Raw genomic sequence first — 13,638 nt, 5'->3', positions numbered from 1 at the left:
CATGGCCTGTGCACTGGGTGAGAGTTCGGTGCTGGGACAGACTCTGCAGCTCATGTTTTCTCAGCACCAGGGGAGGCTCTCAGGGTGGGCCTGGGCTTCTCACCGATGAAAGTTCTCTCTCAAAAATTTCAACTCTATCTGCTCTGGGCCAACAGCTGCCAAGTCGTGACCAGGACAGACTGGAGCCGCTCCCTCTGCCTGGGCGCCGGGGCACTAGGAATACACCACGACTGCTCACTGGTCTTTATTTATTGAGTTGAGAATTCACACAAGTTAACATTACACAGTAAACCATTTCCTGGGCTTAATAAAAATGATTGTCACTCACTGTGCTTCACAAAAATTTCTTTTAATGAATAAATAATTTTTGATGAAATCAAAAATATTTACAATATAAACAGAAGGAAAAGCTTTCGATTCATGGATCTGATCGTTGAGATTTGCATTTTTGAACTGAACTCTTCCCAAGCTTTTCCCGTGGAAACAATACAAATCTGATAGAAACAACAACTACAACATATCTTTGTTCATTATATGTTTATGTTAGTCTTGGAAAGCTACATAAGCTTTTATTATGCAACATGTTAAAATACAAATATTAACTAAAATAATATATTATCATAATGCCAGGTAGCATTCTCCACAGAACAAAAATGTACACTCAGTTGTAACAATAACAAAGGTTCACGGGCCACAAAATAATACCCCAAAGGTACAAATTCCTTCATAAGAATATAGTTGTGCTCTTGAGTCACCCAGGCGTCTCCCCTGCTCTGACCAGCCGAGGCCGGAGCACGGCGCCGGACCGCCGTGTGCCGCGGCGTTTCTGTCGGGCAGCAGCATTGCTGGGAACTGGGCAGTGCAAGCAGTTTTATACATACTTTCCGGGGCTCTTAAAAAGAGCCAATTATGCAAAGCAAAATAAGCATATTGAGAAGTCTTGATCTCATCTACACAAACCCAGGGAACAACTTGGCTTTTCGGGAAGAAAGGGCTTGTTCGCGGAGTATGGTGTCGTCAGCCAGAACTCAAGTATTCCAGGGCCACCTCGTAGCAGAACTTGTACTGATCCTGGAAAACAGAAGGGAGAAAATGTCAGCTCTGCAATGTTTAAAGGCTGTTTCTGGTAGAGCAATTATGCCTGATTGGGGGTTTAATTGGGGGAAATCAAACGGAGAAGAATTTGAACCAGAGATAAATAGAACGTCATGGCTCTGAACTATAAATGTGCGTTATTCTTCACAAAGCCCGATGGAAGGTCTTCTGAGATCTCTGCTCCTAGAATTCCTGGAAAGTTCCTGACAACTGAAACACACGTATGTTTGTCCACACATACATGTTTACCTGCACATCAACACGCTGAGCACAAAGCATGGGACAACCAGGAGACAGAAGGAAAGATAATGAGGGCTGGAGAAAATGCCTTCCTGCCGTGCTCATTCACAGCCCGCAGTAAGTACATGTGGCTTCACTCCCGGCCCAGGTTTACCTTCGATGTTCGTTCATCAGGATTCCTCCATTTTATGAGAATTTTTAAAAGCCTCCTTGATCCGGGCTCTGACTAAGTCCACAGTCCGATGAGAAGGAAGAGACAAGTGACCCACGACAACCCACGGGGCAGAGAGAAGCAGGGCCCATGAAGGGTCCTCCGACATGGGTGTGGTGGAAGACACAGGGGGACTTCTTAGGGAAGGTTTGGAAAGAAGCGGGTAGGTAACAGCAGGGAGACAGTGAAAGCATGGAGCTGGGGTGGGTGGCCGTGTGCTACGGCTTGCCCAGGACAGAACTGGTTTGTGCTTGTTGTCCCAGCACAAGCATCAGCAGCCTCCTTTTTACCCTCGAGAGTGCCCCGGTTTGAACGGTTGAGTGTAGGGCCATCCTAACGCAGTAAAACGGGCACTCCAGGCTATGGGACAAAGAAAGGCACAGAGAGGCAGTGTCTGACACACACTCCTACTCAGGCAGTGCCTTCTTCTTCTTTGAGCACAGCTTTCTCAGACCATGGACCTTGGCCTGATCAAGCTCTGTGTGAGGTCCTGGGCCACCCACCTGGGCTCGCAGGTGGCAGGGGAGGGCATTCCACACCTGTGCGTGTGCACTGTGCTGGTGGATGCTCATGGGTGTGGCCTCTGAACCAAGCAGAGGGACCTGAACTTTGGTGGGTTGTACAAGGCAGCACCGCTGTTACCTCACCCAACGAGATGGTCACAACCAGGCAACTGGGTCTTTTATTTTTGAGTTTTCCAGATTAATTAAAAATAAATTTCTACTTTTTTTGGATATGTGCCTCCTAATTAGTCACTACAGCTTCCTTTTCTTCACCTGTTATCCGTTCTCTAAATGCTCTGCTAGTCTAATCCATTTGTTTGCAGACAAAGGCCATAGCTTACCTGTCTGTGTATAAGACACCCATCTTTGCTGCAGAACCTGACCTACAGCTGGGAGAGTCAAATGTTGGTCCTATGTGTAAGTGACGGCAAAAGGTTTAGCAGCATTTGATTCAACCCAACCAACATTAAAGGTTAGAGACTGGGATTTCAAGGGACAGTCATAGTCCTCAGGGATACTACAATCTAGAGGTGAAGGCAGAAGGTAAACAGTTCATTTCCATGTACTGAAGGTGTCGTAAGATCAAACACCAGTAACAGTAACACCTACTAGGATGGCTAAAATAAAAAGAGACAGTAACAAGTGTTGGTGCAGATGTGGGGAAATGAGCCCTCATGCAACGCTGGTGGGCGTGTAAATGCCCCAGGCACTTTGGAAAACAGCCGGGCAGCTCCCCAAAAGGTTAGACACAGACTTGCTCTACAGTCCAGCAATTTCATTCTCAGGTATGTACCCAAGAGAACTGAAAATAATGTCCACAAAAATACTTTGGTTCACATTCCAGTATTTTTTATTTCAGGATTTGGTACTTTTATTTTCAGAAATCACTTGAGTTTCATGGAGCTGACCTGTTGGCTATGATGCACTCCACTAATTTCTCCTGATTTTATTATTATTATTTTTGTGAATCACAGAGACAACTGTTTTTTTTTAAATGGAAATCTAAGAGATCTAATTCCTTATTGGATAAACATGATTTTGTACAAACCTAATTGTGCAACTAATCTGAGTGCCTGCTACGAGCCCATCCTTTTGACACATGAAGATGCTAACTAACATTTCATTTAGTGGGAGATGTGGCTGCTGGCCCTGAGCCCCAGCACTGTGGTGGGGGAGGGTCCTGGCTCCGCTGAAGGGGCTGCAGTGCTGGTCACTGAGGCGGCCCTGTCGTGGGCATGACTGTCATTTCCAAAATGAGTTCTCTCTCTCTCATCTCAGCTCTCCTAAGCAAGCTGTCAATCCCACAGATTCTGTGATGACTGGTTTCTGAATCAGAAAAATAAGAGAAATGAGAAGAATGATCAGGAGTTGTCATGTCTCCTCCCCCCAAGCAACTCAGGAAATGCCCGGAATCTTCCTGCATTGGAAACTGATTACATGGGATCACTTCACTCGTTTTTGCACTGAATAATGAAACCACATGAGCCATCTCTGTGCTTCATGGAAAAGGTGTTTTTGTCTTGGTCCCAAACTCTCATGATTCGGGCCGCATTAGCTGGCTTCGGGTATGAAGAAGGGCCTCATCCTTGGGTAGGATGGTAACCAGGGGGACTGGCTAGTTCTCTCCAAGACCTGACCCCCTTTCACTCTGGACCACACGTCCTGTTCCCACAAAGAGGGAGACAGTGAAGTCTGAAAGGGCACCTAAAAGTGAGGTTATGTTTCAAAAGCCCTCACTTGCTCTGTAAGGTGGCTTTGGGAGTCTCCCGAAGGGCTCCGGCTGAGCCTGTCAGCTCGTGCTGCCTGTGTCTGAGGGGCCGGGCCTCTGGGCAGCCTGGCGTTTCAAATCCCACGTCCGCACCTGAGGTGATTCAGAGAGAAGAGTCTGCTGGCTCACCTGTGGCAAAGCTGCCCTCCCTGGTGCACCTGCTTGGTGAAACTAACACAAGGACACAATTTCAGTTGGGTCCTGTGCTGACAGATCCTTCTGTGTGGGAAAAATCCTGACTGATGCCCCTGCCACACTGGGTTCATGGTGCCCGGCCAGGTCAACGGGGCAACCAGTGCTGTGCCAGCAGACCCCTCCTCGATAAGACAGCTGCGTGCCTCTGACAAGGAGCAGACAGACCACTACTCCCACCTATACCTTTAAAAATGCACAGCAAACCTTCTTCCCTCAAAGACCATGCAGTCTGTGCCCAGTTCCTGCTCATCCCTGTCAGCTGGTGCCACAGCCTCCCCCAGGTTCCAAGGGCAGCCAGGGGCAGCTCAGGATGGACATGGGTCTTGGTGCAGAGAAGCAATGTCCAGTTGCTCAGCAAATATCTATTGGGCACCTCCTTGGAGCCAGGAGCTGGTGTTGAGTGGTTTTGCCGTCCCCTGCCTCAAGGAGATCAGAGTCTGTGGCAGAGGGAGGGCACTGGACACAAACAGAGATCACCCCATTTGCTGCCCTGATATGCAGGAGGACCAGCCCCAGGGGTCTTAACGGGAGCGTGTGGCTGGGGCTGCTCCTCCAGAGGAGGAGCCCCAGGGGCCTGGTGGCAGTGGCAGGGCCAGGCCCGAGAGAAGTGGAATGCCGCCTCAGATCGCCAGCCACAGCTGGTGGGGGCCCAGCTCAGGGCCCTGCGGGCACATCTCTGACTCCCCGCTTGAGTCCGCGCCCTCCACTCCAACATGCACGCCCACACCTACACACACCTATACATGCCCCACAGCTACACCCACATACACATACCCACAACCACACACATACACCTACACCCCACACCTATACTCCGATATATATCTGTACACACCCCACAGCTACACCAAAATACACACACTCACAACTACTCACACCTATACATATACCATATACCCACATATATACCAACACGTACACCTAAATACACACTCACACCCAGATACCTAACCCTATACACACACACACCTATATTTACACACATACCCACACCTACACACACAGGCATACACTCATATCCTCACACACACATACCCCCACATGGGGGGAGCTGTAGCCCCACAGCACATGCCATTTTGCACAGCACATCGTACGTGTGACACGAGAGGAAAGTGGCGCTGAGTCTGGGTGGCCGGCTCTGACTTCTGGTGAGGAGATGCCAACAAAGATCGGAGCACAGGGGCCGGGGAGGGGGAAGGGGGGAGGGGGGCTTGGCAGGGAGGGGTGGCCTGTTGACCCCGCTGAACCCTGATTCTTGCCTGCGGCACTTTAGAATCACCAGGCCCAGATCAACCGGATCAGGGGCTCTGCCGTGGGCCAAGGGATTGGAAGTTTTTAAGGCTCCCATAAAAAAAAACAAGAAACCACACTGTCACAGAAACACAGACTAGAATGGCAGTTGCCAGAAGCTGAGGGGAGGGCCAAATGGGGTGATGTGAGTCAAGCTTACACATTTCAGTTGTAAGAAGTGCGAGAATGTGATGAACGGCATGGTGACCACAGTAAACAATGAAGGATTACATGCTCGAAATTGCTGAACTAGGTAGATCTTCAGTCTTCTCACCGCATGTGCATGCACACACATCAAATCAACTATGTGTTAATTGCCTTGATCTTGGCAACTCTGGCCAAAGTTCCCACCACTTCCCAGGGGATAACATGTATTTCTAGGCAAGATCTGTCCCTGAAGACTGTTTCTCTGTCAAAACAGAGCCCTTGAAACTTCAGAAGCCAAGTGTGGAGGACCAAGGTGAGAGGGGAGCTGTGGGTGGAGGCGGCTGGTTCTCCCACGACTCTCCCAGTTTCAAAGGCGCTCAGGCTCTCAGACTGTGGGTTCCACCTGCCCCCGGGACCCAGCCCTTTGACAAGGGATGCAGGCTGGCTGAAGAGATGGATAACTTAGAAGCTTGGCTAAAATGGGTAAGGAAAAAGTACTCTGCCCCTGCCAGCTTAAAAAAATATCTAGCCTTGGCTGGTGTAGCTCAGTGGATTGAGCATGGGCCTGTGAACCAGAAGATCGTGGTGTGATTCCCAGTCAGGGCACATGCCTGGGGTGCAGGCCAGCTGCCGGCAGGGGACACATGAGAGGCAACCATATATTGATATTTCTCTCCCTCTCTCCTTCCCTTCCCCTCTAAAGATAAATAAATTAAAAAATCTTTAAAAAAAGGGCTAATATAAAAAAAATCTAGTTTTGTGTTACAAATTATTTTGTTTCCTAGCAATCAATTGGCTGCCCTCCAGAGCCCCCAAAACTAAACATTTGAAGAAATAAATCCATTAGGGCTTTCCATATCTGTCTTGAAAGTGCCGTGCTCCAAAACGGATGAGTGGATTTTCAAATTCAGAAGTCATTTAGAAATATTAGAGCCTGAGAGGGAGCTAGAGATGGACCCCTCCCTGCACGCTCATCCCACTGTGACCAGAGGGCGAGGGGGTCAGCATTTCACGTTGTGAATGGAGGGGACCACTGTGTGATTCAGCCTCTGCATGTGATGCCTGGGCAGGCCCAGGGGGGCCCAGGCCCGGGCTCTCCCAGTGCATTGTGCCTGGCTCCCCGGGCCAGCCCAGAAGTGCACTCCGGAGCTTGCTGGCGCACACTTCACCGCTCTGTGAGATGCAGCTAAGAAGATTCAGCACTCTGCATGTTTCAGCTGCTGGCACAACATCTTGTGCTCAGGAGGAACTCAGGTCTCAGATGGCCTTTTATGCCCCATAGAACTGTACCAGGCTTGGTCACCCTGACTTGAATTAACCCCCTTTGCCAATATACACATGTATGAGTACATGAGTGCCAACTAAACAGAAACTGTACCTAAAAGCAAAACCAAGTAAGTGACAAGAATCCTTATTTAATTCAGGAAGCTTGGAGCACACTGCAAAGAGCATTGTGACATTTTTTTCCTCTTCATCAGGTATTATCTTGCCAATATTCACTGTGAGGAATTTATCAGACATTTTTCTCAGGAAATTGCAAAACTTCCCTACATTTATCAGCCCCTGACCTTACCCTAAAACTGGGGCTGACCCTCTGAGTTCTGGGCACCCAAGGATCCTGTTTTCTTTGGTTGAATTACACATGATGACAGAAGTCTCTAAGTACTGAGGTGGGACCAGAAGCTCCCTTCTGGTCCAGCCACCCAGGTCTCCATTCAGTTCACAGAGGACTGTCCCGGTACTGTTGGCACCACCGACTGGGAAAGGCTGTGTTGTTTCTGTCCATGAAAACTTGTGGGAGATGAAAGCTGCAGCCAGAGCCCCAGAGGAAAGGGCTGCAAGGGTGTATCCTAATTAATGATATGTTTAATTTAGGCTGTGCTGAGAGGGAAACTTTTTTTTTTGTGCAAGGTCAGCTTTGCTCAGGTACCAAATGAAGTTTGGAAGCTACACCTCTGTCTGTGAATCAGGGAAATAGTAAAGGAGGTGACAGAATATTTTAATCTACATGTATGCGTTTGTTTTCATCCCCTGCCAGCATTCTTACCAGTCTTCCCCTCGGGCTGCCCCTGTCTGCCCTGGTTTCAGTTGCTCCCAGCCCTGGAGATGGAGAACACTTTACAATTCATGGAGGGCCCTACCTCTGGGAGGGGCTGGCTCTAATGACCACAGACACTCTTGTCAGCCTCTCAGCCATCCACGTGAGATCAGTGACAGGTGAAGGCACTTGGGGCAGCTCTGCACACCCCGTGCTGTAAGCCAGAGCTTCTGTGTAACTACCTCGGAGGGGCTGCTGGCTGCCCGGCGCCTTGTGGACACCTACACTCTCAAGAACCAGCTTTCTCACCTTGGCAGTTTCCAAAACCCCTTCACAGAGGTCATCACGTGGGGTCACTATAATAAGCCAACACTACCCCCAGTTTACACAACTCAGGCCCCCAGAGAGTTAAGTGTCTTGCCCAAGGAGACCTAAACTGACAAGTTAACTTGTCTGAGGCCACACTTGAGGTAGTAGCAGAGCGGACACTAGAATTTGGGTTTTCACCGGCTTCTCCAGCACAGGACGAGAGCGGAGAAGTCTGGGGGCACAGTCCTTTCTCCACAGAAGCCGCTGTGCTAAGTGCTGATGGCTGTGAGAGTCTGCACCTGGTGGAACAGCCCCCGGTACCACGCTCCCCGGCCGGCACCAAGCTGCTTGGACTAGAGCGGCTCTTCAGACACGAGGCACCCATCTCGGGAAAGCAGATGCTTCTGCGGAGTGATCTGGGCATGTCCCAGAGTCCGTGTCTCGGGTCACCGTCATCACTCAGCCGCGAGTACCACTGTAGTAAGGACTGGGGACCGTGGCTACTCCCTCAACTGTGTCTTATATCTCAACTCTCTCTTTAGTCTCTTTACGCTAGTTCAAGTTTACCCCAGGGGTGAACTTTCCGTGGCCCCGGAAACAGGCTCTCCAAACTGTTGGCAGTGTGACCTTCCTCGCTCTGGGTGGCCATTCTCTCCGCCCTGGAATGCGTCCTCTGTTTCCTTCCGATCCTTCCTCCACAGACAGAGAAGTAGGAAACCCAATCTAAAAACTTCCCCCTTTACACCGTTTGGCTCTTCTTGAGTCAGTGGTTGGCACTGCAACAGCTACACACACATGCACACACACGGGAGCTCAGGAAACACTCTAGAAAACGACTGCAGAGAGCCCTTTGTTTCCCAACTGATCGAATCCTTTTCTCAGCTCTGGCCACCATAATTAAGTGCAGTATTCTGCATGTCAAACTAAATTCACAGGTTTTATAAATATTAGGTGATTAAGCTATTCATAAGATACATAATTTGGAAATCTGGCATTGTGTGTGCTATGATTATTTCGTCTCCGTGAAGACTAAGTGCTTAGTCATGTGGAACGGAGACCAGTAAGAAGCGCACTGTGAGTTTCGACTATTTCCATACCTCAAATGCGCTGAGACAGTCTCCTTGCGACAAAGCAAAGGGGCGAAAGAGGGAGAAAAACCCTCCTAAGCGAAGTGATTACATTAGGGTTTTGAAAATGAGCTTCTTCCTCTCTGAATCAGTTTCCCTGCCTAACTGCCACGTGGGGTCTCCTGAGAACTGGGACAAAGCCCGGTTCACGGTCTCACGGTCAGGGTCAAGGTATGGGGGGGGAGGGAGAGGGGGAGGTGGACGGGGAGGGGGCACCCACCAGCAGGTCCACCATGTTGGGCTTGTTGTTCCGCAGGGTCTTCACCGCATGGAAGACGTCCACCGTCCGCTGGTGCCGCAGCATCTCGCACACGATGCTGAGAGCGCAGAAGGTCCCGCTGCGCCCGCCCCCGTTCCTGCCGGGAGAGGAGTCAGAGGGTTGGACTACGTCTGTCCTTATACTGCACACAACCTGCGGCGCCTGCCACCTAACCCTGAAGAGCCAGGCTGGTGAAGCCTCCCAAGCCAGGAGCTGGCCACCGGGGCCAGTCCATGTCATGAAGTGGATGGAGCGCATGAGCCTCACTGCCAGCCCCTGATTCACCTGGTTGGAGGCGCGATCTGGCGCATCCCATTCCCCCAGCTTCACCCCAGCCCTAGATTATGTTAATTTAATACAGCACCTTATCAACTTCTATAGAGAGATCCCGCCTCAGAAAATTTTCAATGAACAAACACCTCATTTGGTATCTGCCAGGAAAACTGGTGGTGGGTGTGAGCTCTGTTCAAAGATGGATTGGCCTTACAAATATCCAAGTTTAGGCATCCAGAATCCTTGTGAAAATAGCACACAGTTACCTTGCATACATGCCCACTTTGCCCGGATGGGCACATCTTCCCTCACCATAGTACGTCACCAAAGCCAGGAAATTAGCATTGCTGCAAAACTGTCACCTACACCACGACCTTGGCCAGTGTCATCAGCGTCCTTTTTCTGGTCCAGGAGCCATTCCAGGATCCCACCTGGCACCCAGTTGTCTTGTTTCCTTCACCTCCCCCAATCGATGACAGGTCCTCAGTCTCTCCTTGTCCTTCTCAACGTTGACACTTTTGAAAAGTACCGGTCAGTTGTTTTTTGGAATACAAAGTAGAATATAGATGTGGAAAGTAGCCATGATCCCTATCCATACGTTGAGAAATCATTACAAAATACAAATTACAGAATGCCCCTTCACTTGGGTCTGTCTGACGTTTCCTCATAATTGGAAGTGGGCTTACACACCGGTACCGAAACCACAGGGGGCTGTTGCGTCCCTCGCGAGCTGCCCGTTGCTGCCAATGGCGACCTGGATCACTTGTTTAGATGGTGTGTGCCCACAGATATTTTCTCCTGTGTAGATATTACCTTTCTCTTTGTCGTTAATAAACACCTGGGATAGATACTTTGGGATTACGCAAATATCTTACTTCTCCTCAAAGTCTCACCTTTTGATTTTAGCATACATTGGTGGGGCCCTAATGATCACTGTGGTGTTTGCTGAATTGATTTTCCACTCCCTTTCTCCTTCAGCATTCTACTTTAAGAGAGAGCTGTCTCTTCTCCCCCAGATAAAATTTGTATTTGCTTATCTATTTCTATATCACTTATGTCAGTTTAGACTTACACATATTTTATTTTATGAGCTAAAGTCCAGGAGTGTAGATATTTATTTTGTTGCTGAAATTGTTCCAGCTTAGGCCACAGGGCACTCCGTCAGGCTGGTTCCTGTGTGCTTTGGAGAAGCCTCCCTCCTTTCCGGAGCCTGCCCTTACTTTGTGGAACCACAAGATTTTCCAGGCCCATTCTGTGCTGTCCCTAAATCAGCTCTAGATTTAACCAAGCTGGGAATCTTTTTTTAAAACGTAATGCCATCATCACACCTGAAATAAACACTACTGTTTTAGTATTTCTCTAGACAGTGTTCAAAGTTCCCAGGTTGGTTCTTACATTTTCTTATTTTCCAATCCATATTCAAGCAAAGTCCATACATTGCATTTGGTCGAGATGTCTTGCAAGTTTACTTTAATGTGTAAGTTCCTCTTTGCTCTCTTTTTTTCCCTTTTGGCAATTTATTTCTTGAGGAAATGAGGTCATTTTTCCTTTCGAGAGCTCTGTATCATTGTGTCTCTGAATAATTTAACATGTTGCTCCCCAACCCTGTATTTCCTGAAAATTGGGAGTTAGTTTCAGAGCTTCTTAGGAATTTTTTTTGAACCAGGACAACTTATAAGCATACTGTCATTACAAAGCAGGCACAGATATCAAACTGTTCCTTTTTTTGTGATGTTAAGGTTAATCATTATGATTTCATTTCCTCAAAAAATCAGATGTTAGCTTGATCAGTCCACTGTTAAGTTCCAAATCAGTTTTTTAAACAAAGTATAATATACCTACAATTAAGTCCACAAATGAAAAGTATGTATCTCAGTTGTTACAAATGCATATACCGTGTAACTACCACTCAGATAGAAATTCAGACCCCTGGACCCCCTTCCTTGTCAGCACCATCGGTACCCCAAAGATAATCTCTCTTTCTCATGTCAAGCATTGCAAACTTTTGTCTGTCTTGAGTTTCGGGTAAGTGGAATCATACCCTACATGCTCTTCTGAGTCTTATATGTGTGAGAATCATCCATCGTACCGATATTCTTTTATCTTCCTGAAAATAATTCCACTGAATGGATATACTACTGTATAATTTATTTCTCTAATAGCTGATGAATGTTTGGGTTGTTTTTAGTTTCTGATATTATGAGCAAATCTGCTATAAATGTGTCTTGTGGTACATGTATGATTCAGGTCCATAGTCGTATGCCTAGGAGTGGAAGAGCTCGGAGAATGGGTTTACTTTTAGCTTCAGTAGATGCTGCTCACAGTTCCAAAGTGGCCGTGGGGTATTTGCCTCCTCCCAGCAGTGTGCGGGACTCCCAGACCCTCCGCAGCTGCATCGACACGTGGCATTACCACCACTGGCTTGTCTTGTACATTTCAGCCATTCTGGTGAGTAGCACTAACACCGGATCCTGACTTCAGTGTTTATCTTTCTGAAAGCTAACGGTGCTGAGGACCTTTTCTAAGCTTATTAGCTACTTGGATATTCTTTCTTTCTTTCTTTTTTAAAATGAAGTTCTTGTCAAGTGTTACGCCCAAACATTTTGGCTGTCTATCTTTTTCCTAATGACTTGCAGTAGTTCTTAGGTATTCTGGGGACAAGTCCTTTGTCAGATGTATGCATTGCAAAACTCTTCACAAGCTCTGTGTTTTGCTTTTTCACTCTGGTGTCTTTTGATGAACTGAAATATATTTAACTTTAAATAAGTTTAATTTATCAACATTTCCTTCATGGCTAGTGTTCTTTGTCCCGGGTAACAAACACGTCTTTGGTTACCTCATGGGCATAAAGATATTCTCCCCAAAACGTCCTTGTTTTCTTTTTCGCATTCTGGTCTCCGATCCATCTGAATGATTTCTGTGTGTGGTCTGAGGAGGGACACCAGGCACGCGGGTGGCCTTTTACCCGCTGCCCTGCAGTAGGTGTGTTGCTGTGGGATCTTTGTTGCAAGCAGGCAGCCCTGAGGTGTGCTGAGTTCCCGGATTTTCTTTTCTGCCCCATCAGTCTATTTCCTGTCTTTGCACTGACTCCTCACTGCTTTTCCTCCACTAGCTTTTTGCCTCATGCTTTCAGCAGCTGTCAGAGACCATTGTCTACATCTATTACTTCCATCAAGGATCACAAAAATGGTGACATCTTACATTTATTCTGGTTTTATTGGCTGAAAGATATGTATAAAGAAAAATCCCTTCTTCGCTTATTGTGAGTTTACGTGGCTCAAGGAACCATTTGATTCACAGCACATGAAGGTGTCTTGGGACGGGACACTCTGCCCACAGCCATTAGGTGGCGCTACACTATGCTGAATAGATGTCCTTGTCTGAGATGACCAGCAGGGAGCAGTTGAGATTCAATGCATTCCTTGATGGCCTGTACTGGAGGACACTAATTTTATTTAACTTTGTTTCTCACAGTTAAACATCTTAGATTTAGATTTATAAACTTAAACAACAATAAACACTCTCACCAGGTATGAGTCTCATTGCCACCTGGATATCGAGGGAGCAAGAGGCAGCCGCATAGGAGCCACAAGGACTTCATAATGGGAGAGCATGATTCTCAGAGAAAACCAGTGTTTCCTCACCATCGGTGGAGAGAACCAATGCCTGCTACTGTCCACTACAGTTAAATCACAGCCCTTGGTTTGAAGTGGCACCTTTGGGAAGGTGACGTGATTGTTTACTTCCAGGGCCACAGCCTTGCCCTGGAAGATCATAGTCGGTGGCTGTCTATGAGGTAACGTGATGTAAGGCATCCTTGTATCTTCCCCTGAGGCTTGTCCTGGTGCCTCAGCTTCCTCCACTGTGACTTAGTCCTTTGGGTTACACCACTGGCCCTTGTAGGCACCTATTAATCCAATGGGGTACTATGCCTCATGCTTCTGGTTCTAGATGCTGGTGGACTCCAGATGCAGAAATGGGTACCTGCAAACCACTTTTAGTTTTTCAAAAAAACTTAATAGATATACTACAAACTCTAACTAAAACGTTAATTTTCTTTGCTAGGATTGTATCAGCTCCCACTGGTGACCCTCTGATCTTATTCTGATCAGAGTTCACATCTGGACTTAAAATAAATAAAAATGTGACCTGTTAATTATTCCTTTCTGGGGTTTTCTTGGTA

At 47.6% G+C, this 13,638-nt stretch overlaps 1 protein-coding gene across 9 annotated transcripts in view; it reads right to left on the bottom strand.

Annotated features, from left to right (window-relative positions):
- Positions 1-462: 462 nt before the first annotated feature.
- Positions 463-13,638, bottom strand: part of PTPRM (protein tyrosine phosphatase receptor type M) — an 827,815-nt gene continuing 814,639 nt past the window's right edge. For all 9 annotated transcript variants that reach the window (XM_037050333.1, XM_037050337.1, XM_037050335.1 and 6 more), the window contains 2 exons: positions 9,144-9,279; positions 463-1,071 (listed from right to left, as the gene is read on the bottom strand). In XM_037050333.1, the coding sequence (XP_036906228.1) occupies positions 1,018-1,071; positions 9,144-9,279 (190 nt within the window). In that variant the 3' untranslated portion in view covers positions 463-1,017. The remainder of the gene's footprint in view (positions 1,072-9,143; positions 9,280-13,638) is intronic.

The sequence above is a fragment of the Sturnira hondurensis genome, unplaced genomic scaffold (assembly GCF_014824575.4).
Source record: "Sturnira hondurensis isolate 20B ecotype Veracruz unplaced genomic scaffold, ASM1482457v3 Scaffold0006713, whole genome shotgun sequence".
NCBI lineage: Eukaryota > Metazoa > Chordata > Mammalia > Chiroptera > Phyllostomidae > Sturnira > Sturnira hondurensis.
The sequence above is the reverse complement of the archived record's forward strand: the minus strand, read 5'-3'. Positions and strand labels throughout refer to the sequence as shown.